The sequence below is a fragment of the Pongo pygmaeus genome, chromosome 3 (assembly GCF_028885625.2).
Source record: "Pongo pygmaeus isolate AG05252 chromosome 3, NHGRI_mPonPyg2-v2.0_pri, whole genome shotgun sequence".
In the NCBI taxonomy this organism is placed as follows: Eukaryota; Metazoa; Chordata; class Mammalia; order Primates; family Hominidae; genus Pongo; species Pongo pygmaeus.
In genome coordinates, this window is record NC_072376.2 from 100,910,441 (window position 1) to 100,935,920 (window position 25,480).

Here is a 25,480-nt window from a genome sequence, read left to right on the forward strand (position 1 = left end):
GCCTGTAATCCCAGCTGCTTGGGAGGCTGAGGCAGGAGAGTCACTTGAATCCAGGAGGCAGAGGTTGTAGTGAGCCAAGATTTCGTCACTGCACTCCGGCCTGGATGACAGAGCAACACTCCATCTCAAAAAAAAAAAGAAAAAGAAAAAGAAAAGAGAAGTGATAGCTGAAATGCAGCCCTCTGCTCTTTTTTTCCTCCATTGGTTTTGTCCCACACCAGAAGGGGTGTCACATGCCCGTATGTGGACACCTCAGCCCATATGTCTGAGTTCCATCCCATCTCCCACCACAGACCCTCCTTAGCCAACCCTGAGACTGGAGGATCTCAGTTGTGACATAGTTCACTCTCTAGAGACCAAGCACGGGGAGAGGCCTGTGTCAGAAGCAGGCTTGGAACCATTTGAACATGGAATCCCAGGTCCTTCGTATATGCAGCCCAATCTAGAAGGGGATGTGTGGGCTGAAAATAGACAGGTCCCCCTGGCCCTGCAGACCCCTTATTCTGGGGGAAGAGGCTTGGCTAGAGGAGAGCCACTGCAAGAACCATGGTCCTAGGGCAGAGGACACTCTTGTCCAGGTCTAAAGGAAATACTGACTTTAGCTTTGCATTTCACAGTTTACTGTTTAATGCAACTGGAAACTTAATGCAAATTTATTTCTATTATTTTTAATATGAAAAAGTTACCCTAATGAAAAAGTTACCCTAATATGAAAAGTTACCCTAATATGAAAAAGTTACCCTAGCACTTATTGAGGATTTCACTTATTGAAATCCTGTCTTTTCTCCATTGATAGGCAGTACAAACTGTTGTGAATCAAGTTTCCGTGTTTGGGATTCAATTTTGGGTCCTTTTGTACCATGGGTCCACTATACCATGGGTCCTTTTGTATGGCTGTACATTAATTGTTCATATCTAGTAAGAGAAGTACCCTAGCCTTGTTTCTGAAGTGCATCTTGAATATTTTTGGCATATACATTTTGCTAAAAATTTACCATATGTATTTCTAAATTGCCTTGTCAAGTATATACAGAAACACACACATACAAAGTCTTATTGAGAATTTGATTGGAATTACATTGAATCTGTATTTAACTATTTATATTTCTGTATTTCACTATGTTGACATCTTTACTGTTGTGAATCTTCATAGCATCTACTTCTCTACTTATTAGTCTTTCAATAAAATTTTGTTATTTTACTATTAAAGTCTGTTTAGTCAAATATATCCCAAGACATTTGCATTTGTTACACTATTATAGTGTCTTAAAAATTATATTATCTGTTATTGGTGTATAGGAATGCATTGATTTTTGAATATTAATTTTTTTTTTTTTTTTTTGAAACAGAGTTGCCCTCTGTTGGCCAGATTGGAGTACAGTGGTATGATCTCTGTTCACTGCAACCTCCACCTCCTGGGTTCAAGTGCTTCTCCTCCCTCAGCCTCCCAAGTAGCTGGGATTACAGGCGTGCACCACCATGCCTGGCTAATTTTTGTATTTTTTGTAGAGATGCGGTTTCACCATGTTGGCCAGGCTGGTCTTGAACTCCTGGCCTAAAGTGATCTGCCCGGCTCTGCCTCCCAAAGTGCTGGGATTGCAGGTGTGAGCCACTGCACCTGGCCTGAATAGTGATTCTTATATTCAGCAAATTTGCCAAATTCTCATGTTATATCTAGAATTTACTTATAGATTCTTTTGAATTTTTTATGTTTTCTTTTTCCAGTCCATATATGTTTTATTATTTTCGTTTGTCTTGCTCTAGCTAGGGCTTCTAATATGATGTTAAATAGAAGTGGGGTAACAGTGGGTACTTATTTGTGATTTTAAAGGAAATTTTTTTTCATGGACTATTCTTAGTTTCCAAAGGAAATGCTTTTAGTATCATTTACTTATAGGGGTTTGTTGTCATTGTTGTTGTTTTGAGTCGGAGTCTCACTCTGTGCCCAGGCTGGAGTGCAGTGGTGCAGTCATGGCTCACTGCAGCCTTGAACTCCTGGGCTCAAGTGATTCTCCAACCTCAGCCTTCTGAGTAGCTGGGACTACAGGAATGCACCACCATGCCCAGCTAATTTTTTCATTTTTGGAGAGACAGGGCCTGACTATGTTGCTCAGGCTGGTCTTGAGCTCCTGGCCTCAAGTGATTCTCCTGCCTTGGCCTTGGTCTCCCAAAGTGCAAGGATTACCCAGGTGAGCCACCACACCAGCCCTATAGGCTTTTTTTTTTTTTTTTTTTTTTTCCTGAGACAGAGTCTCATCCTGTTGCTCAGGCTGGAGTGCAGTGGCACGATCTTGGCTTACTGCAGCCTCTGCCTCCTGGGTTCAAGCTATCGTTGTGCCTCAGCTTCCTGAGTAGCCAGGAATATAGGCACATGCCACCCTGCTCGGCTAATTTTTGAGTTTTTAGTAGAGATGGGGTTTCACCACATTGCCCAGGCTGGTCTCCCAACTCCTGACCTCAAGTGATTTTCCCACCTTGGCCTCCCAAAGTGCTGGGATTGCAGGCATGAGCCACTGCGCCTGGCCTTCTATTAGGTTTTTGAAAATAACCTTTGTAGGTTAAGGATACTTCCCTCCTTTTAGAAATTGTTCCACATTTTAAATCTAAATGAATATTGACTCTCTTTTTTGAAATTCCAGTTATTGACATGTTAGACTTTCTCAGTCTATTTGGCATGTCCCTTAAGCTTTCTGTCATATTTTCCGTCTCATTGTCTCTCTGTACCCCATTCTGGATGGTATTTCTTCAGCCCTATCTTCCAGTTCATGAATTCTCTTTTCAGTGATTTTGGTTGCTATTAATACTGCCTTTTACGTTTTTATTTCAAGTATTAATGTTTTTCATTTCTAGATACTCGAATTTGTTCTTTAAATTTAGTTTCTTGCTCATTATTTATAGTTTCTTCATTCTTTTCACGCTTTCCTTTTATTTATCTGAATATATATGCCTTATAACTCAGGTATCTGAAGTCTTTGCAGGTCAGTTTCTGCTGAATCTTCCTCCTGGTGTCTTTATCTTCATGTATTTTGTGATTTGTGTATGTGTGAGAGCTGTCTGTTTTCCTTGGAACTTTTATCTTTTGGAATTACTTGAGGGCTGGGTTTCTTCACAGAGAATTTTCTTCTGCCAGGCTCCTGGAGATACCACCAGTTTGGTAGTACTTTACATTTTTGGCTTGAAGCTTTTTAGAATTTGGTGGCAAAGTTGAAGGAGAGCTCTTTTGTAATTACAGATCCTGTAGGGGATAATTTTTCCCCAACTCAGCACCATTTGAACTTGGAACAGTTTGCCTTGTGGTCCTGGGGTCAAGGTGGAGGTGGAGTGATTGATAATAGCAGTGGAGGAAAGAGCTTATTCATTTCTAGTTCATCCTTACCTGATGGTTTAACCCTTTTGGGTCTCAGACTTGTGGGGATAACTTCTCCTATGGACTCTCTAATTTGAACAGTCTAGGCTTTGCCTCCTTTCCCCAAAGCCCCAACCATTGAAAATTGAAGTTTACATTCACCAGGTTGGGCAGATGCTCTCAAGGCAAATGCCACTTTCATTTAGTTTTTGACCTGATTATTCCGTATCTACCTAAAAAATCAGTAATGCCTTTAAACATGTTTGTTACAGCTTTTCCTGTATTTCTGGGTGTTTTCAGTGGATCAGGGTACCTAATATATCATACTGCTGAAGAAAAAAATCTACCATACTATTGAAAAACAATGGCTATTTTCAACAATTTTTAAAGGTTTTTTTACAAAAGGGAAAGGTTAATGAAAAATAATTTGTGTTTTGAAAAAATGATAAATTTATTGAAGAGCTCTGGGAAGGTATATTCTAACAAGCTTTTGCCACTTACAAAGAGAATCACAAGAAATACTGAAGCAGCAACAAAAGAAATCTTCAGGGGATCCCGCTTTGTCCTTTGACCCTAATAGATAATATCAGAATATTTGATATTTGTCAGTCTCCCACCTCAGCAGGAGGCCACCAGGAACCATGAAGATGAAGTATGCACTTTCTCTGTGACTCTGGACATCTTTTTTTATTTATTTATTTATTTATTTTATTATTATTATACTTTAAGTTTTAGGGTACATGTGCACAATGTGCAGGTTAGTTACATATGTATACATGTGCCATGCTGGTGTGCTGCACCCATTAACTCGTCATTTAGCATTAGGTATATCTCCTAATGCTATCCCTCCCCCCTCCCCCCACCTCTGGAGATCTTAAGGCTAATAATGATAATGTAAGGACAAGATCATCAGATCCAGAGGGCCATAGTTACAGGGTGAAACAGTCTCACCAGACTTTGGGTGGTAGTACTGGGAGGCCTGGAATATTTGAGGTCTGGACGAGAGTCAATAAGAACATTCTAGACACATGGTTTCGGTGCATACAGCCAAGATGAGTTTTTAGAAGACCACCTGAGAGTAATTTATTTCAGGATAATGCCCATCCAAGTCAAATACTAACAGTCACTAATGTCCGAAGTGTCTAGTGTCATTATTATTCATTGTCTTCACTACATGCCAGGGTGTTCATGTGTCTGTCATAATAACCCTGATCATATCATATGGGATGGAGGGTTGGAAAATTTCCTCTCGGTAGGGGAATGTTCCACAAATGCCTCAGCAGAGTGAATGTCTATAAGTGGTATATTACTAAGTCCTGAAGACTAAGACATGAAGAACTGGACCCCAGAGTACTTTGGGATATTGCATTTTTTTTTCCTTTGGATTGAAAGTTCTTTAAAATTTTCCTATGAATTAAAAATAACTAGAAGTTTATCATTACATCATCAATCTCTACGCTTAAATCTTAGATATTCTTTATGTTCATGAAAATTTGGGGCTTTGGCAGTGGAGGAATTGGATAGAATTTTATTCTGGTCATTATAAGAGTGTTTCATTTACAATTTAATCTATTAATCTAACAGCTATTAAGCAAAATTGTCTTTAAATATAAAACTTTTTCACAAGTCATGTTTTATTTAAGGTAAACCAGATGAAATGTCAACTACCTGAAAGTATTTTCCAAGTAGACGAACTCTTGTACCGTCTCAATTTTTTTGTAGAAGTATGCAGAAGGTACTTGTGGAAAATGACTGTGGTAGGTATAGCATGTTTAAAGGGGGAAATTGATAATCAGTGAGTTAACACAGGCATTTCTTGTCCTCTGCAAAATTGCACAATAGAAATAGCAGGGCTTGTGGGAAACGTTAAGACTCCTCAAAATCTATGCAATTTTTTAGTCAGAGTTCCAGCAGAAAAGTGATTGACACCTTGGGAGATGACTATGGGAGTATGAAAAATGTACAAAAAGGAAAGGGTAGAAATCTGTCTACACTGTGAGTAGAGAAGGACTAGTGGGGCTCTGATACCCTTAAAGTGGTCATAGAAGGCAGTGAGACTCATCAGGAGCCAAGAGCCAAGACCCTGTGGGTAGTGTCTTGGGTGTAAGCACTCCTTTTTTATTTTCTGAAGATACAGTTGAAGGGCTCCTGCTGCCAAGGTAGCAGTTGACCCGAAGTGTTTCTTCCTTTCTCTGAAGGTTATAATTCTCCTTCTAGCACATCAAGTCTTGCCCAGCAAAATTCATGTATGAGCTAACCAGCTACCCATGTTATATCATTCTCCGTTTACCAAATGCAACTGAGCTTATTCACATGGTAGAAACTCAGGTTTCAGCAGAACAGACTCTTTGGGAAAGCATCCAAAGTTTATAATTAATTGCTAAATTAAATGGGCACTAAACATTGTCTTTATATACCTTTCATTGATACATATAAAACACATTTTCTACTACTAGTACTATGGACCAGTAATTTGGATTGCTTTTGTTGGAAGTACTGAGACCTTAAACCATCAGGGATGTAAGGCTATGAGGTAAAGTGTAAGGTTTCTCTGTCCTTTAACTTATCAGAATTATTGTCATTTCCATTTTTAGGACACTTCAGAAAATGTAGAATGCTGTGTCATATTCAGTCACTTTCCATTTATCTTTAATAATCTATCGAAAATTAAACTACTACATACAGACACACTTTTAAAAATAGAGGTATGTATGCCTATTTGTCTTCATTAGCATAAATCACATGCTAAGTGCCTTCTTAATTATGCAGTATTTTGGGGGTGATAAGAGAACCACCTACCAGTGAAACCAATGGTTGTGGCATTCAAGGAGCTTATACTCTAATGAAGAAGGCAAGGCCGACTGTCATAATTTGAATCATCTTCACCTTAAGGCAAATTAGGGCCTTGGTAGCAAGGGATGGAGCTTGGACAACTGGCCTAGTTGTCGGGTTTTTACCTGAAGTTGGCAGTGGCAGCCTGTAGTCTTCTGAATAGTACTCAAAGAGGCATAACAAACTTGGGCTTGACTAGCACCTATGTAAGGAGGCACAATCTAAGGAAAGGATACAGTAGCAGGAATAGAAGTGGCCGAGGATTCCTGAAATTAGGAGCCTAATAAATGGCTACTACTCTGTGATGGTGCCATAATAGAGGTTTGTACAGATTCCCCCCTTTTCTATGTACAGTACTGTTACTAGCCGAGGTGGTTGTGTTTGTAGATATATCCAGCAAAGTGGATGGATATTTTATCAAACGTTAACAAAATATTTTACCACCAAAGTAGTAAAATTGGGCAATTGAAAATTCCCAAGGAATTGTATCAGATAATCCCTGCCTTGTTGCAATTTTATAAGGATTAAATTTGTTAATATAGGTAAAGCATTTAAAACTGCCTCACACAAAGTACCCAAAGGGTTGGGTATTATTATCACTTTTACATATGCAGACATATGTTATAGGTATGTATAATATTCAAACATATGTCCTTAAAGCAGATAGTTTCATGTAATGCATTTACCATAATAGAAATGGGAAATTGATTTATGAGTTCTGAGTATGACTGTAATGAAATATTCAACAAAGGGAAATCAAAGAACAAAAGATAAAAGAACTTTGTTTTGCTTCAACTCTTACAACCTATTCTCTCCTGATTTTAAACAAGGTTCCAGAGATAATTTCATAGAAGTAATATTTGACTACTACTTTTTCTGCTAAAAGCATAGACTTTTTTTTTTCTTTTTTTTTTTTTTTTTGAGAGAGTTTCCCTCTGTCGCCCAGGCTGGAGTGCAGTAGTGTGATCTTGGCTCACTGCAACCTCCACTTCCTGGGTTCAAGCGATTCTCCTGACTCAGCCTCCCGAGTAGCTGGGATTACAGGCGCCTGCTGCCATACCCAGCTAATTTTTGTATTTTTAGTAGAGACAGGGTTTCACCGTGTTGGCCAGGCTGGTCTCGAACTCCTGACCTCAAGTGATCCGCCCGCCTCAGCCTCCCAAAGTGCTGGTGGGATTAACAGGCGTGAGCCACTGTGCCCGGCCCTGAACCATAGACTTTAATGACCTAAAATTGCCATTTGGTTTCAGAATGGACATTCTGTCTGTCTGTCCGTCTCTCCCACTCTCTCTCCCCACTTGTCTCTCTTCGATTAACTTGTTAGGTAAATTCTCCCTTAAAATCTCTTGTCTAGGTTTTTTTTTTCCTGGAGTAGGTTGTTTGGTGACATCTCTCATACCTGGATTTTTTTCCTGCAGCTTGTTTGCTTTCTAAACATCTGAACTTCTCTTCGGAATGAGAGAGCATCATGTTGCAGTGCACTGTTTAAGTGGATACCAATACATCTCTTAGCCTGTTAATAAGTAGCTTTGGTATCTTAAGCATTAATAATTGTGTGTATAGGAGAAAGTGGTCTGATAAAACCTGCAGTTGGTAACTTACTTGCTCATCCAGGTTGGCTCCACAAAGGCTTTGATTCTTCAGGTCCCTTGTTTCCTCTGCTCACTGAGACTAAATACTGATGTTATCATTTATCTTCAGTGGTGCATATAAGGTTCTTTTCATAAATGTGACCTGCACTTATAAGCATAACCAGTTTATTCTGCTTTCCAAATTTTTACTTAAGAGAGGGCCAATGGTAAAATAAAGTGTAATATTTCTGTTTCTGTTTTCCTAGGGTAAAAAACATAAAGCTTATCTTAGGTCGGCAGCAATTGAGGAAGAAAGAGAGTCTGAATTTGCTTTGAGGCCCACGTTTGATCTAACAGTCAGAAGGAATCACTTGATTGAGGATGTTTTGAATCAGCTAAGTCAGTTTGAGAATGAAGACCTGAGGAAAGAGTTATGGGTAAAGTATAATTCTCACTTAATGCTTTTGCTGCCGAGAAAAGAAAAACATAAAAGAAGGTAGCAAATGGTTTCATAGAGAGGAAGTTATCTTCCTTTGCCACAGAGGTTGTTTATTTTAGGGTTCCTCTGATTCCCTAGTTGCCTTTGCGTTTTGGGTGATAGCTGTGGGCACTCAGTATGTTTGGGCTAAGGAGCAGCAGGCAAAGTGGTTGTTCTCCCCACACCCTGCTCAGGTAGATAGTTCAGTGTTGGCCCTAAGAGGTCCAGTCCCTTCTGAGGTCTGGCCTAGCCTGGCTAGCACCACCCTTGAAGGGTTTCAGTGAGATGGTTAGCATAGAGGAGAATTAAGGGATTGTTTTTGTTCTTATGCAGTAACCTAAATTGGCACAGGCATGGTGACTCACACCTGTAATCCCGGCACTTTGGGAGGCTGAAGCAGGTGGATCACCTGAGGTCAGGAGTTCGAGACCAGCCTGGTCAACATGGTGAAACCCTGTCCCTACTAAAAATACAAAAATGAACCGTGTGTGGTGGTGAGCGCCTATAATCCCAGCTACTCAGGAGGGTGAGACATGAGAATCACTTGAACCCAGGAAGCAGAGGTTGCAGTGAGCTGAGATCATGCCACTGCACTCCGGCCTGGGTGACGGAGCGAGACTCTGTCTCAAAAAAAACAACAATAATAATAACCTAAATTGCTTTGTAGAAAAGAGAACTTCCTCTTTAAATCCTACAGTTATTTTGGGGTATAATTGTAGATTTGACCATGTTCGGAAGATCTTTAACTGATTATTTGTTTAATTACCATATAATTTATCTTATTAGTAAATATTTGATACCAAATCATAATGACCAGTAGATCTTTTGAGTGCTGTCCTTGTGGCAAGAATTGTAAGTGCCTTATACCTAATTTTTTAACCCTTTCAACAACACTATGTGGCAGATTCTGTTTTTCCCCCATTTTACAGATGGGGAAACTGAGGTACAGAACTATTAGGTAACTTATCCAAGAATAACCCAACTGATAAGCATCAGAGCCAGGATTTGGGCCCAGCCATTAGGCACTAGACTTTCTGCTTAATGAAGACGGATAAAGATTGGCCTGATAATATTTAGTAAATGTAGTATTTTTGATTGGGGACCCTAGTTTATCACTTCTCCTACTCAGATTAAAGAAAGATTGATTTTACTAAGTCTCAAGATACCGATCTAAAAGCATATTGCACCAGACACAGTGGCTTATGCCTGTAATCCTAGCACTTTAGGAGACCGAGGTGGGTAGATCACCTGAGGTCAGGAATTCGAAACCAACCTGACCAGCATGGTGAAACCCCATCTCTACTAAAAATACAAAAATTAGTTGGGTGTGGTGGTGGGTGCCTGTAATCCCAGCTGCTTGGGAGGCTGAGGCATGAGAATCGCTTGAACTCGGGAGGTGGAGGTTGCAGTGAGCCAAGATTGCCCCACTGCACTCTAGCCTGGGTGACAAAGCAAGATTCTGTCTCAAGGAAAAAAATATATATATTGCAGTTAGAGTTGGCATTTCCATGTATTTTTGCACACAGATAATTGTATAACTCTAATGAACTTGTTATGTGACTCTATGCTTTGCCAGTCAGTCCACTCGATTATTTGAGTTCCACTTTTATATATTGTTCATTCAGTTTTTAAATTCAGGAAACACTCAGCATTTACCATTTGCAGGCTCTGTGTGAGGCATTTTACATGTATGACCCCTGTAATCTTTCTGATAATCTTGTGGGAAAACTGAGGCTTTATGAGATCGGGCAGCTTGTCCTTAGTAAGAAGAGGGAGAAGGGTTTGACACCTGGTCTTGCTACAAAGATTTTTAATATTTCACTATTTCACCAAGAGGAAAGGAAGAGGCAGCATCTAAGTAAAGAAACTGGTAAGAGGAGCTTTCTGGGATGCTAGTGTAACATCTGGGTAGAAATGTTGAACAGGCCTTTGAAAGTGACTGTCAATCAGGAGAGAAAATGCACTGAATCTGAAGGTTAAATACCTATGGGTGATAAACAAAGTTTAAGGAGAAAATGAGCATCCAGGGAAAGAACAGAGAGAAAGGACAGAAGTGTTAGGATAGAACTGTCTGCAATTCTGTTTCTAGAAATTAAGCCAGCAGGAAAAAGAAGAGAGACATAAAACTGTGAAGAGGGCTTCATAAGAGAAAGCAAGGGAGAAGAGTATGTCAAGAAAAAGGACATGATCAGAAGTGGAAAATGAGTTAACAAAATTGAGGAGATGAGATATGAGAAAAAATCCTTGGAGCTTGGGGATTTACAGTTGTTGGTCTTCTTGGAGAGACCCATTTAAGTGGAGAAGTGGGTTTGGAAGTTGGCGTATATCTCTGAAGTTTGGCAAGAGTGGAAGGAGCCCATGTTGTCTGTATTGGAGACAATGTGTTGGGATTTTTTTTTTTTTTCCTTTTAAGGTTAAGGGGGACCTTAACATGTTTGTGAATGGAAGTGAAGTATTCCAAGAAAAGGCAGGAATGGAGGGGTGACTGAAGGAGCAAAGATGGGTTATGATAGCATCCTCTTGGGAGGGATTGGTGTCAGCAGTGGGGGTCCAGCCTCCTTGGGGAGCAAACAGCCACTTCAGCAAACACCTTATGTGTGCTTGGTTTTTTAAATATCATGATTTTTATTATTTATTTATTTATTTTTGAGACAGCGTCTCACTCTGTTGCCCAGGCTGGAGAGCAGTGGTGCGACCTTGGCTCACGGCAACCTTCATCTCCCGGGTTCAAGTGAGTCTCCTGCCTCAGCCTCCTGAGTAGCTGGGATTATAGGTATGCATCACCACACCCAGCTAATTTTTGTATTTTTAGTAGAGACGGGCTTTCACCATGTTGACCAGACTGGTCACGAACTCCTGACTTCACGTGATCTGCCCACCTCAGCCTCCCAAAGTGCTGGGATTACAGGTGTGAGCCACCACGCCCGGCTGATTTTTATTTCTTTCTTTCTGTTTATTTTTATTATACTTGGATTTGATGACTATAATAGTGATGCCAGTAGAGGTCAATTTAGTGGTAAAAACTTTAGGCTCTGGGGTTTGACCAACATAGGATTAAATTTAGGCTGTAGGCTGGGTGTGGTGGCTCATGGCTGTAATCTCAGCACTTTGGGAGGCCGAGGTGGGTGGATCACTTGAGGTCAGGAGTTCAAGAGTAGCCTGGCCAACACAGTGAAACCCCGTCTGTACTTAAAATACAAAAAAATTAGCCAGGCGTGGTGGTGCATATCTGTAATCCCAGCTACTCTGGGGGCTGAGGCAGGAGAATCGCTTAAACCTGGGAGGCGGAGGTTGCAGTGAGCTGAGATCAGACCAGTGCATTCCAGCCTAGACAACAGAGTGAGACTCCATCTCAAAAAACAAAACAAAACAAAAAAACTAGGCTGCACCACCTGACTATTGTATAAACTTAGAAAAATTACTTAAATTCTCAAGGCCTCATTATCTCATAGAATTACTATAGGGATTAAATATGATAATATAAGTAGGATACTTACCTCAGTGCCTTCCAAATACTTGGGTCCACAGTTAATGTTAGTTATTTACTATTATTAAATGAGACTTCATATGTAGCAATATAGAGCCCTGGAAGTGATGTATTATTTGCTCTGTTTCCTCAGGTTTCATTTAGTGGAGAAATTGGGTATGACCTCGGAGGAGTCAAGAAAGAGTTCTTCTACTGTCTGTTTGAAGAGATGATTCAGCCGGAATATGGGATGTTCATGTATCCTGAAGGGGCTTCCTGCATGTGGTTTCCTGTCAAGGTAAGTTCTCTTTTCTTTGCTTAAGGTATTTTGCAACAGAAAAAGTACATCATATACCATAGAAAATTAGTTTGTCTAGACTATTTCATGTTAGGAGAGGAGTTATTGATATAATTGTGGAGATAATGTATAATTCTAATAAGGTGATTATTTTCTTTAAAATGGTGTTTCCTTTTCCTGGGTTCCCATATCTGTCCACATAGAACTCAAGCAATATATTTTTTTGATCATTTATATAACGCATGGATTAAAAAGGAACCCTCTCTTTTTTAGGTACTCATTCTTTGTGTCAGTTCTGTTTTCCTAATGAATTTGAAGACAAAGGCTGTGGAAAGAAATTGTGAAAACTAGTTTATAAGGATTACTGAACCTAATGTATTTTTATTGCTGGTATGCTTTTAGGAACCAAAACTGTGACAGGGATTTATTTGGTTTTTTGTTTGTTTGTTTGTTTTGTTTTGCTTTAGTTTTGAGACAGAATCTCACTCTGTCACCCAGGCTGGAGTGCAGTGCCATGATCTTAACTCACTGCAACCTCCGCCTCCCAGGCTCAAGCCATTCTCCCGCCTCACCCTGGAGGGATTACAGTAACTGGGATTACAGGCTCCTGCCAACACATCTGGGTAGTTTTTGTATTTTTAGTAGAGACGGGGTTTCACCAGTTTGGCCAGGCTGGTCTCAAACTCCTGACCTCAGGTTATCTGTCCACCTTGACCTCCCAAAGTGCTGGGATTACAAGCGTGAGAGTGGCAGGGATTTAAATTGACTTAATGACCAAATATTAGGTTGGTGCAAAAGTAATTGCAGGTTTTGCCTTTACTTTTAATGGCAAAAACTGCAATTACTTTTGCACCAACCTAATATAAACCCTAAACATTCTTATCTCAGGCTTTAAATTTTTCAATTTGAGATTTGATTTTATGAAAGAGGAACAAAGATTTATTTAATATAAATATTTCATTGTACTGGTAAAAACTCATAATACTTTAAGATTTTTTTTTTCGCTTTTCAGCCTAAATTTGAGAAGAAAAGATACTTCTTTTTTGGGGTTCTATGTGGACTTTCCCTGTTCAATTGCAATGTTGCCAACCTCCCTTTCCCACTGGCACTGTTTAAGAAACTTTTGGACCAAATACCGTCATTGGAAGACTTGAAAGAACTCAGTCCTGATTTGGGAAAGTAAGTAAACAGTTCCTGAGAAAGGACCCTATCTAACATATATTTAGGCAAATATTTAAGTACACGCGCTTCATAATATTTTCATGTTCAACAGCACCATTTTAGGTACTTTAGACCAGTTTTAACTTTGACAAGAATTGTTGGATGATAATTTTTTTCTAAAATTAGGAAGTGTTGATTATTCCCATAACTAGTCTTCAATGTTTGCATTAATCTTTCAACTTTTTCTGTGTAGGAACAGTCATGCACAGAATGACTGGTGCAAAATCTACTAGTGATATTTATGTTAAATGTTGTTTCATGTCATCACCTTTAAAATGGAAACTTATTTCTAAGTTAAAAGACAAGCCACCAACTCACCAAAAAATGGCAACAGTAGAAGGGTTTTAATATCCCTGCTGTGTAAAGCATTCCTACACATCCATAAGAAATATTCACAAAGTATCCAAGAAGGCAACCTGGGAAGAAGCAATAGAAATGCTTCCTAAATAAAAATGTCTTCAATCTCACCAGTGCTCATAGAATGCATATTAAAGTGAGAGGCTAATTTATACTTCAAGTTGACAGTGGTTTGAAGTGTTGATGCTATATAGTATTAGCAAGGGCTTGAAAACTTTCATTTTAATTTCAGGTATTATTCATGGAAATATAAATTGGTACTCCTTTTCAGAGAACAGTGTGGCAGGACTTAGCAAAATCAAAACATATTTGCCTTTTCAACGCAACAATTCTACTTCTAGACATTTAACTTTCAGAAATACACAACCATGCAAGGATCAGTGTATAGTAATATATACTGTATTTATAGTTTATAATATAAAGACTCCCTAAATGTCCTTCACTAAGGGAATGATATATTTTTGGTATACTTATGCAAATGGAATACTACAGAGATTTTTATTTTTATTTTTATGTTTTTAAAGAGTAAGAACAGGCCAGGCATGATGGCTCATCCCTGTAATCCCAGCACTGCGGGGAGGCTGAGGCAAGTGGCTTGCTTGAGCCCAGGAGTTTGAGACCAGCCTGGCCAACACAGCGAGACCTCATCTCTACAAAAACAAACAAAAACAACAAAAATTAGCTGGGCGTGGTGGCACATGCCAGGAGGCACACCTCAGGAGGCTGAGGCAGGTGGATAGATTGAGCCCAGGAGGTCGAAGCTGCAGTGAGCCATGATCATACCACTGCACTCCAGCCTGGGCGACAGAAGAAGACCCTGTCTCAATTAAAAAAAAGAATAAGAACAGTAATATGATTCTAGTATTATTATCATCCCTCTTTTACACATTCAGAAACTAAAACTCAGAGAGATTAGGTAACTTGCTCAAGGCCCCATAATGGCAGAACGATGATCTGAACACAATCTGGCTCCAGAGTCTATCAATCATTTATACTAACTGTACTAAGAAGACAAGAAAAAAAAATCAAAAGCACAGGATTTAGAAAGGAGATAAATTTGTCATTATTATTTTGCTGGAAACATCGAAGATAACCTAAATAATAATTATGCCTCAAAAGACTGATAATTAACAATGTACATGAACTAAAAGGTCTTTAAATTTGTATCTTTGTTTCTCAGACTTTTAGGTCTTAAGATTCTCTTAAAAATATTGAGGACTCCAAAGTGCTTTTACTTAGGTTGGTTACATCTGTCAATATTTACAGGATTAGAAATTAAATATTTTAAACAAAGGAATACACAAATACCTGTTAGCTATCAGAGCATTCCACAATATCATATAGCCTCTTGAAAACTCTTCTGTTTACTCACAGCAGAATGTGAAAAGAGGCAAATAACATCTTAATAATGTTATAAAAATAGTTTTGACCTCATGAACTCTGTAAAGGCCCAAGGATTCCCGAGAATTGCTGGTCTGGCTCACATTTTGAGAACCAGTGATCTCTGTGTTTAGTAAAACTCAATTTTAATCCCAGGAGGCTTTTTATTAAACTTGACAACCTGGTTCTAAAATTTATATGGATGAACAAAGGGTCAAAAATAGCCAGAAATAATTCTTAAGGCAAATAAGGATGGAGAACTTGGTCTGTCAGCTATCAAGAATTATTAGAAAGCTGTATTAGTCAGGACAGTATGATGTATGATATTGGTGCAGGTTTTCCAATAGAACAGAAGATAGAGCTCAGAAATGGACCCATGCCTATATGGAACTTTATTAGAGGTGACATATTTGATCAAGGAGAAGAGCAGTACTACTCAATAAATGGAACTGAAAAAAAATGATATCTATCTGGGGGAAAAAAATGAGAGTAGATCCTTGTCTTATGCCATACATGATAATCACCTCCATGTGGATGAAGGATTTAGATATTAAATGCAAAAATCATGAAAATACAGGAGAATGATCTTTCTCACCTTTGAGATTTCTTAAACAAGACATGCAGTGTACCAACAGTAAAGAAAAGATTTAATACATTTAACTGCAATAAGATTAAAGAACTTCTCTGTTCATCAAGAGGGTGTTAGAAAAATGCAAAAGGGAAAGTTCTGTCGGGGGCTGAATGTGTCCCCCACAAAATTCATATTTTGAAGTCTAATTCCCAGTGTGGAGCCCTCATGAGTGGAATTCATTCCCCTATGAAGGAGGCCCAAGGGAGCCTGTTGGCCCCTTCCACCATGAGAGGACACAGAGGGCACCATTGAAAAGGAATGGGTCATCACCTATTTATTCCCTTTAGATTCAAACACCGAATCTGCTGGCACTTTGATCTTGTACTTCCAAGCCTCCAGAACCATGAACAATAAATTTCTATTTATAGATTACCCAGTCTAAGGTATTTTGTTATAGCAGCCTAAGTGGACTAAGGGAAATTGCTACCAAGAAGTGTGGTGTTGGAAGCAACTTTGGAACTGGGTAATCAGTAAGTAGTGGAAGAGTTTTGAGGCGCATGCTAGAAAAATCATGTATTGCCCTATAGAGCAGTTCTGGCAAGGGCTCAGAAGAAGAGGAGACCTCTAGAGAAAACCTTGGTCTTCTTGGAGATTACCTAAGTGGTTGTGATCAGAATGTTAGTAGAAACAGACAATAAAGGCAATTCTGATGAGGTCTCAGATGGAAGTGAGGAACACATTGGAAATTGGAGGAGGTGATCCTTGTTACTATATAAAGTGGCAAAGAATGTGGCTGAATTCTCTTGTATCCTAGTGTTTTGTGGAAAGTAAGATTCTTAACAATGAAATAGGATATTTGGCAGAAGCAATCTCTAAGCAAAGTGGTAAAGGAACAATATGGCTTTTCTTGACTGCTTATACCAACATGCAAGCAGGGAGAATTATTTAAAGTGGAATTTATCATTAGAAAAAAAGCCGAACTTAAAGATTTGGAAATTCTCAGCCTGGCCATGTTGTAAAGAATGCAAACGTGTTTGGAAGACAGCACCAAGGGTGTGGCCAGGTGACTCTTTTTATTAATAAAGAGATTAGTGTGGATGGGTGGAAGCCTGGTGCTATCCATCACGACAATGGAAGAATGACCCCAAAGGCATTTCAGAGATCATTGGGGGCTGTCACTCCCATCATAGGCTCTGAGTGCCAAGGCCTGGAGGACAGAACTATGTCAAGAGTGGCTTTGTGTGCCCACAGGACCTGGACATTTGATGTCCAGCGCTGCCTCAAGTCCCTACTCATTGCATTCTGGCACAGTGCTCCTCAGGTGACCCAGGTGTGACTCCAGTGGCCCCAGGTGTGGGTCACAGTGGCTGTGCCATCTCTGCTGGCACAGAGTGCACAAGCTGTGGGGCCTTAGCTTCTCCCACCTAGATATCAAAGGATACTCCACAGAGCCATGGGGTCCAGGCAGAGAACTGGCACAGGGTTGAGGCGACTGCAGAGACTCCCCACTAAGGCAATGCCTAGTGGAGTCATGGGAGTGAGGCTGCTCTAGAGACCCCAGAAGAGCCACCAGTGTGCAATTCCAGCCTGAGGGAGAATCACAAGCACCCAGTACTAATGTGTGAGAGCCTCCAGGGGTGGGCTGTGCCCAGCAAAGCCATGGGTGTAGGGCTGCCTGGAAACTTAGGAGCCCAACCCCAAACCCAGTGTGTCCTGAAAGTGGGACATTGTGTCAAAGATTATTCTCAAGCCTTAAGATTTAATGTTGCATGCCATTTTGAGTTTTGGACTTAGTTGGGACCTATTACCCCTTTCTTATTTCTATTACTCCCTTTTGAAATGGGAATGTCTATCCTATGCCTGTTCCACTGTTGTATTTAATTTAATTTATTTATTTTAAGACAGAGTCTCGCTCTGTGCCCCAGGCTGGAGTGCAGTGGTGCGGTCTGGGCTCACTGCAACCTCCACCTCCCAGGTTCAAGCGATTCTCGTCCCTCAGCCTCCTGAGTAACTGGAATTACTGGCACATGCCACCATGCCCGGCTAATTTTTGTATTTTTAGTAAAGAGGAGGTTTTGCCATGTTGGCCAGGCTGGTCTCAAACTCTTGACCTCAAGTGATCCACCCACCTCGGCCTCCCAAATTGCTGGGATTACAGGCATGAGCCACTGCACCTGGCCCACCATTGTATTTTAGAAGCAGGTAACTTGTTCGATTTCACAGGATCACAGCTGGAGAACAGTTCACCTCCTTCCCCACAAAAACAAAAACAACCCACAATGAATAAAACATGGTCTGTTACTTCACAATACAGTAATTTAAAAATCCAGTGGCGAAAAACAATCAGTTCAGATTCCACCTTATCCCAGAGGCCTTTCCCAATGTCATGTATCCCTTCAGAAAAATTTAACTGTGCTCTTTTAAGCCTATACTTGTGTGATTTCCATAGTTCTCTGGCTGCACATACCTCACTGTATTGTAGGTGAGACTCCCATCGGCATACCTCACCTTCAAGTCCCAGAGTATTGGCAGTAATATCTTAGTCTCAACTTTACATCCCCATGCCTGCTACAGTAGGGGTTACTTAAATGTTTGTTGAATAAATATTTGAGTGAATGAGCAAATACAATGAGACGTGTTATTTCAAAAGCATGTATAAAGCATCATAGGTTGATAGGATGGAAATAATTTAAAAATTGGTTACTGTCCATTTTGATGTGACCTCTATTCTCACAAATGCCCTGAAACTATTAAGGTAGTCTAATTTCAGGTGTTTCTTAAGCTTGATGATATTGGGACAAGAGGTGCAGAGAAGGTCCTTTGACCCACCTCAGAGTTACTGATACCTGAAATTTAATAGGAGACCTATTCTGTAAGTAAAGTTCAAAAGCTTCAATAAAGGTAACACCAGTTTGAATGAATTTCACTATCAGTGAACGTTAGAATCCTTTTCTAAATAGAAACCTACAATCATTAGGTAGGGAATTTAGGGTAAAGGGACGAGAGCTGTGAAGCAGGCAGGCAGCCTGCAGAATTGCAGACAAGCTTCCTAAATTTGACATGTTTAGTTGAGGTCTGGCCCTGTTTAGACTATCAGTATGCAGAGAAAGAGGTGCTGTGAACTATACCTGACCTCATACCTTCAGAATAGCTATACACTTGACATTTATTTTAGATGCCGTGTCTAGTGATCATGGTTATTACCTTTTTAAAAGCAAGATTATTTTTTCCTTAGGAATTTGCAAACACTTCTGGATGATGAAGGTGATAACTTTGAAGAAGTATTTTACATCCATTTTAATGTGAGTAACAATAAAAGCAGATAACAGATTAGTTTTCATCTGATTAACTCTACATATTTAACTAAACATGTCAACTTTTACTTAAAAAAAAAACCTGAATAAATTAGTGAAAAAGGTATTGTTCTTCATCATGATCTAGGTGCATCAGTTAGATTTTACTGTGTAACAGCCAACCCTAAAACCTAGTACCCTAAAAGAACAAATACAATTTTGTGGGTTTCTGAACTGGACCGACTTGGCTAAGCTGGATGGTCTACAGTGGTGCCACTCACATGCCCAGTCACTGGCAGGCTGGTTGGGTTATAGGGTATCAGCTGGAACAGCTTGTCTCTGTTCCCTGTGGTCTCTCATTCTCCAATAGGCTAGCTGAGGTTTTTGAAGCAAGACTGCAGTGTTTATTCTTTACATGGTGGCCTTAGGGTTACAGAGAGGAAGCCATAGCAAGCCTCACCACACATGCTTCTGCTTCTGTCAGATCCCATTGGCTAAAGTATTTCACGTGGCCATGCCGAGATTCAGTGCTGAAGAGATAGCCTCTCCCCTTGATTGGAAGTGTTGCAAAGCCACTAGGCAAAGGGGCAGGAGAACTAGGATGGGAAGAATTCATGGCCATTTTTGTAAATCTGCCATACTGGGTCTATGCTGTATGAAGTGAATACTGAGATGTAGCAATTTTCCAATTAATTTGTTTAATTTGATCAGTTAAAATAAGAGAATTCAAGCTTTGAAAAAATTTATTCAGTATGATAGGGTGTAATTTTTTTGTTTGTACATTCCTTGCTAGCTTTTATGACAAGAATGTACATTTTAACACATTCTTTTTAGAAAGTATGCTCCAAAGTGTTTTTGTTGATGATAGATTGTTCAGAATTATGTTGGAGATATTATCTGAGTTCATTTGTGGTTACAGGTGCACTGGGACAGAAACGACACAAACTTAATTCCTAATGGAAGTAGCGTAATTGTCAACCAGACTAACAAGTAGGTGCAAAAAATAAAATAGTTTGTATATATACTATTTTTATTTTACTGAGCTCTAAAAATTCCTTTTAGCTCTTTAATTTTTCATTCTCATTAACCATTTTTCACTAAGGCAGAGAAGTTGGTGTGTGTTGTATGTGTTTTGACATATATATCATGGAGTTTATATTGTGGTAAGGAATGGAAATGGCTTTCTCAGAGAGACCTTTCTATTTCCTCCTGTCCAAAATTACAACACCAACATCTATCCCTCTTTATCCACTCATTCTGCTTTTTCTTTTCATATCACACGTTACCTACCTTTAGGGTTTATTTGCTTATTTATTTCTCATTGTTTCTCCAATGATAGTGAATGCGGCAGGGACTTGGTATGTATTCTTCACCACTGTATATTCAGTACCTAGAGTAGTCTACAGTGGTGCCTGGTACATTGCAGGCACATAGTAAGTATTTGTTGAAAAGGTTACTATGATATTTTGACTTCCCAACATCTAATGGAATGCCATTTAAAGCCGTGGAGTTTGGAATTATAGAACCTCCCTTGATAGTTGGTCAGAGTGGCAAAGAGATCTCTAGGAAGCATGCTGGCCTACATCACATCTTTTTCCATGATTTCCTAATCTTTTTTTTTTTAACTTTGTATTGAAGTATAACCTATATAACAGAAAATTGCACAAGTCATAAATGTACAGTTTAGTGAATTTCACAAAGCAAACATGCCTATGTAATTACTGCAAGATCAAGAAATGTAACATTTCCAGCTATATAGTTGTGTATTGTATGAATACGTCACAGTTTATTTATCTGTAGTATTTTTTTTTTCTTTTGAGATGGCGCCTTGCTCTGTCACCCAGGCTGGAGTGCAGTGGCGCAATCTTGGCTCACTGCAACCTCTGCCTCCCGGGTTCAAGCGATTCTCCTGCCTCAGCCTCCCGAGTAGCTGGGACTACAGGTGCCCGCCACCACACACAGCTAATTTTTTGTATTTTTAGTAGAGACAGGGTTTCACCGTGTTAACCAGGATGGTCTCCATCTCCTGACCTTATGATCCACCCACCTCGGCCTCCCAAAGTGCTGGGATTACAGGTGTGAGCCACTGCACCCGGCCTATCTGTAGTATTTTTGACCGACATAGTGTATTTCAAGTTTTGGACTATTATGAATAATGCTCTTGTGAACATTCTTGTACATGTGTTTTGTTTATGTGCAGGCATTTCTGTTGGTATGTAACTGGGAGAAGTGCTTGTTGCCTTGTGGTTACCCCTTGCTCTATGCAGGCAGGATCAATCCTCCTACCTGAAATTCATTTGGATATTGATATGGATGATGCCATATGTATGCCAGAGAGTATGAAAATGTTTAGTACATAATGGGACTTTCTGGGGAGAGCTGGACAGGCACCCAAGCCGATCCGTTTGGCTTAAGTGAAGAGAGAGGCAGGTGGCTTTAGTTTTTATGGTGGTTCCAGCAGGGGGCCAAGGTCAGGGTTCTCATGCAACCCAGAGCATGCATGGGGAAGTTTAAGCCACTCAGCCATCAGTGGGTGCCCAGGGAGTGAGGCTGTGTTGTGCAGATATGGAGGCGAAAGGGGAAAAAGGAGGAGGAGTGGGACTTGAAAGCTGTTAGTAAGCAAACATAAAACATGGAGGCAGACTCATCAGTAGGGTACGACAGTTGTAATTGCTCTATATCCACTCTAATACTATTACTAATCTTTTTTGAATTAGCCATTCTGGTGGGTATATAGTAGTATTCCATTGTGGTTTTAATTTGCATTTCTCTGATTACTAATGTTAAGCACTTTATATGCTTATTGGCTGTTTGGATATCCTCTTTTCAGAAATAATTATTCCTCATCTTTAGTCTATTTTTCTGTTGCTTTTTTTTTCTTGTCAGTTTATGAGAGTTCTAGATGCAGGTCTTTTGTTGGTTATATGTACTGCAGATATCTTCTTATATACTGTGGCTTGTCTTTTCACTTTTTAAATGCATCTTTTGATAACCAAAATTTATAATTGTAATGTAGTCCACTTTATCAATATATTCCTTAATGCATAGTGTTTTTCTGTTTTCTATTTTATGAATACTTCCCTATCCTAGGGCCATGAATATATTCCCCTGTATTTTCTTCTAGAAGCTTACCATTTTATTTCTCACATTTAGATCTATGATTCACTTTAATTGATTTTTTAGTAAGATGCGAGGTATGGTTCAGGTTTTATTTTTTCAGTTTTTGAAACTGATTATATTGAACCTATAGATCAATTTTTGGAAAAAATTGACATCTTAAAATAATGAGGCTTTAATCCATGAATACAGAATCTCCATTTGTTTAAATCATCTTTTGTCATTCTTGAAAAAATGTTAGGTAGTTTTCTATGTAGAGATCTTGTTGCAGTATTCTAAATAGGTTTCTTGGATCATTTATTGTATTTGAATCTTCTCTGTCCTTAAAAATTTTTTGTCTGCTTTTCTGTTAGTTACTGGGAGAGGTATATCAGCATCTATACTATACATGTGGATATGACTGTTTCTTTAAGTTTTGTTAAGTTATTACTAATCACATAACAAATTTTTGAATTGTTTTACCTTCCTGGTATATGACTCGGTTGTCATTAGTAAATGTAGTTTCCTATCCTTGTCTTGTTTGTCTGATTTTAGTATAGCTACACCAGATTCATTTTGGTTGATGTTTGCATAGTGTATCTTTTTCCCTTCTTTGACTTTAATCTATGTTTTCACATTTATGTTATATATGTTATAAGCAGCATATGATGGAGTTGTTATAAAAATTACATTAGGGCCGGGTGCGGTGGCTAACATCTGTAATCCCAGCACTTTGGGAGGCCGAGGCGGGCAAATCACGAGGTCAGGAGTTCGAGAGCAGCCTGGCCAACATGGTAAAAACCCGTCTCTACTAAAAATACAAAAAAATTAGCTGGGCATGGTAGCAGGCAGGTGTAATCCCAGCTACTTGGGAGGCTAAGGCAGGAGAATCTTTTGAACCCAGGAGGTGGAGGTTGCAATGAGCTGAGATCGTGCCACTGCACTCCAGTCCGGGTGACAGTGCGAGACTCCGTATCAAAAAAAAAAAAAAAATTACATTAGATAATCTCTAGTAACTATGACAGTCCATGGCACATGGTAGGTACTCAAAAACTGTTAGGTATTCTAGCTTTTATTTTTAGCCCCTCACCATTTTGTTCAGGATATTGCAGTAAGTGGAAATAACATTTTGTTTTATTAAAGGAGAGACTATGTTTCTAAGTATATCGATTACATTTTCAACGACTCTGTAAAGGCAGTTTATGAAGAATTTCGGAGAGGATTTTATAAAATGTGTGACGAAGACATTATCAAATTATTCCACCCCGAAGAACTGAAGGATGTGATTGTTGGGAATACAGATTATGATTGGAAAACATTTGAAAAGGTACATCATCAAGTCTAAGTTGATTAAATTCAGTTTTCTTTCCTATTTCCTCAATAACTTTTTTTTTGTATTTTCTCTAGAATGCACGTTATGAACCAGGATATAACAGTTCACATCCCACCATAGTGATGTTTTGGAAGGCTTTCCACAAGTTGACTCTGGAAGAAAAGAAAAAATTCCTTGGTAAGTATTATATCAATGAATAGATCTATAATCGTATGTCTTTTTAACGGGATAAAAATTTCCTTTATGATAAGTACCGTTTGCAACAAATCATAGTGTCAGAGCTACACCTAGTCCAATTGAACATCCTCTGTGTCCCAACATCAAAAAACAAATGTTAATATATATAAGCAATCTTTTCCCCTGTGATTTCATCCCTTCTTATTGCTTTTAAAGTTTTTGTTTCTTCATCCGAGCTAAATATCAAGCCTTCTTTCTGTAGCCCTGTCATCATTCACTTATTCAGCCTTTGTGGGATTAACTAAGATATTTTATTTGGCTAATTTTTACTGTTCCTATATTATTAATACTATATTTGCTATTACTGTACGCAGCTATTTTATTTGTATCTTTAGGCTTAATGACTTTCTCATTTTCTATTTCCTTACTTTTGAGAAATATTTATCTTCTGTTTTTATTTTTGTGGGTAACATGTATGTTAGAAGATATTCAGACTTAATAGAAGCCCAGCCTACCTTTCCAGTCTTAACTCCTAGAGGAAATTTTTGTTCCAACCAAATAATCCCATTGTCTGAACACTCCTGAGCTCACCTTGCACCTTCCCACCTCCAGGCCTTTCTCTGAAGTTCCTTCTCCTGCCTTGAACCTCACCTACCTCCTTGTTGCCTTTCTAAACCTTTCCATCCCTAAAGGTCCGGCATAATTCTGAACTCTTGGAAATCCCCTCAGTCATCCCAGCCTGGCTCTCTCTCCTTATTCTCAAGCATAGCATTAACTCAGGAGGCACTTAACTTCATGACACCTCCTTGGGCTGTCTTATACCTTCCAGCTTTTCTCTTGCTATTATGTGTCTTTTTTGTCACAAGAATCTAATATTCCCTGTCAGACTTTAAGCTGCTTGAGGACAGTGACTGTGTGTCAGACATTGTTCGAATACAATCCCCAATGCACTGTCAAATGTAGGACACTGCACATGGGCTCACAATAAAGTTTTGTGAATAAAGAGATTTTTTTCTCTGTAAAGAGATTTTGGTCTCCATGTAAAACAGATTGCCTAATTTTATTCTTCTTTTTAGTATTTCTTACAGGAACTGACAGACTACAAATGAAAGATTTAAATAATATGAAAATAACATTTTGCTGTCCTGAAAGTTGGAATGAAAGAGACCCTATGAGAGCACTGACATGTTTCAGTGTCCTCTTCCTCCCTAAATATTCTACAATGGAAACAGTTGAAGAAGCGCTTCAAGAAGCCATCAACAACAACAGAGGATTTGGCTGACCAGCTTGCTTGTCCAACAGCCTTATTTTGTTGTTGTTGTTATTGTTGTTGTTGTTTCTCTACTTTGTTTTGTTTTAGGCTTTTAGCAGCCTGAAGCCATGGTTTTTCATTTCTGTCTCTAGTGATAAGGAGTAAAGAGGGATGAAGAAGAGGGTTTACTGGCCAGTTAGAACCCGTGACTGTATTCTCTCCCTTGGATATCCCTATGCCTACATCATATTCCTTACCTCTTTTGGGAAATATTTTTCAAAAATAAAATAACTGAAAAATTAACATAAAAGTCTTATTCACTATTCAATGTGTTTACCAGCTCTTTTGGAATTGCTATCATTGCATGTAAGATATATCAATTATAATATAGATTAAGCTGTGTCTCTCACACAATGTTTGCATGACTTGGCCTGAAGAGAGACTCTTTAGCTTAGAAGTTTTTTTTTAAAACTTGTGATTATCTACCCAGTATCTGTTCTCCCCTTCTTTCAGTACGGATGCCCTATATGGTAGAAGTGGCATTGTTCTCAGTCTTTTAAAATCATACATTTCCCCACCTCTCTTCAAGGTAGGGACAGGTGGCAGTGGTGACAGTTATTGGGAGAAGGCTCTGAGGAAGCTTTTTTATTTAAATGGCTGTTATGCTTTTAATGGAGTTAGGTACAAAATGCATCCAAGCAAAAGAATATTGTACATACTCATTAACATAGTGATAAATGTAAATTACGCTTTGATAATGTAAAATACAGTGTGTTAGGCCCCAAAAAGAAACTACAAAGTTAGCTGCA

General features: G+C 39.1%; 1 protein-coding gene across 2 annotated transcripts in view; it reads left to right on the top strand.

The window, feature by feature from the left end:
- Positions 1-24,981, top strand: part of HERC5 (HECT and RLD domain containing E3 ubiquitin protein ligase 5) — a 52,524-nt gene extending 27,543 nt beyond the window's left edge. The window contains exons 14-23 of one of the 2 annotated variants that reach the window (XM_054485341.2): positions 4,990-5,103; positions 5,941-6,051; positions 8,016-8,186; positions 11,848-11,991; positions 13,004-13,170; positions 18,756-18,822; positions 19,733-19,803; positions 23,053-23,236; positions 23,317-23,419; positions 24,496-24,981. In XM_054485341.2, coding sequence (XP_054341316.1) covers positions 4,990-5,103; positions 5,941-6,051; positions 8,016-8,186; positions 11,848-11,991; positions 13,004-13,170; positions 18,756-18,822; positions 19,733-19,803; positions 23,053-23,236; positions 23,317-23,419; positions 24,496-24,701 — 1,338 coding nt within the window. In that variant the 3' untranslated portion in view covers positions 24,702-24,981. The remainder of the gene's footprint in view (positions 1-4,989; positions 5,104-5,940; positions 6,052-8,015; positions 8,187-11,847; positions 11,992-13,003; positions 13,171-18,755; positions 18,823-19,732; positions 19,804-23,052; positions 23,237-23,316; positions 23,420-24,495) is intronic. The other variant, XM_054485343.2, reaches the window with a different exon arrangement.
- The last annotated feature ends 499 nt before the right edge of the window (positions 24,982-25,480 follow it).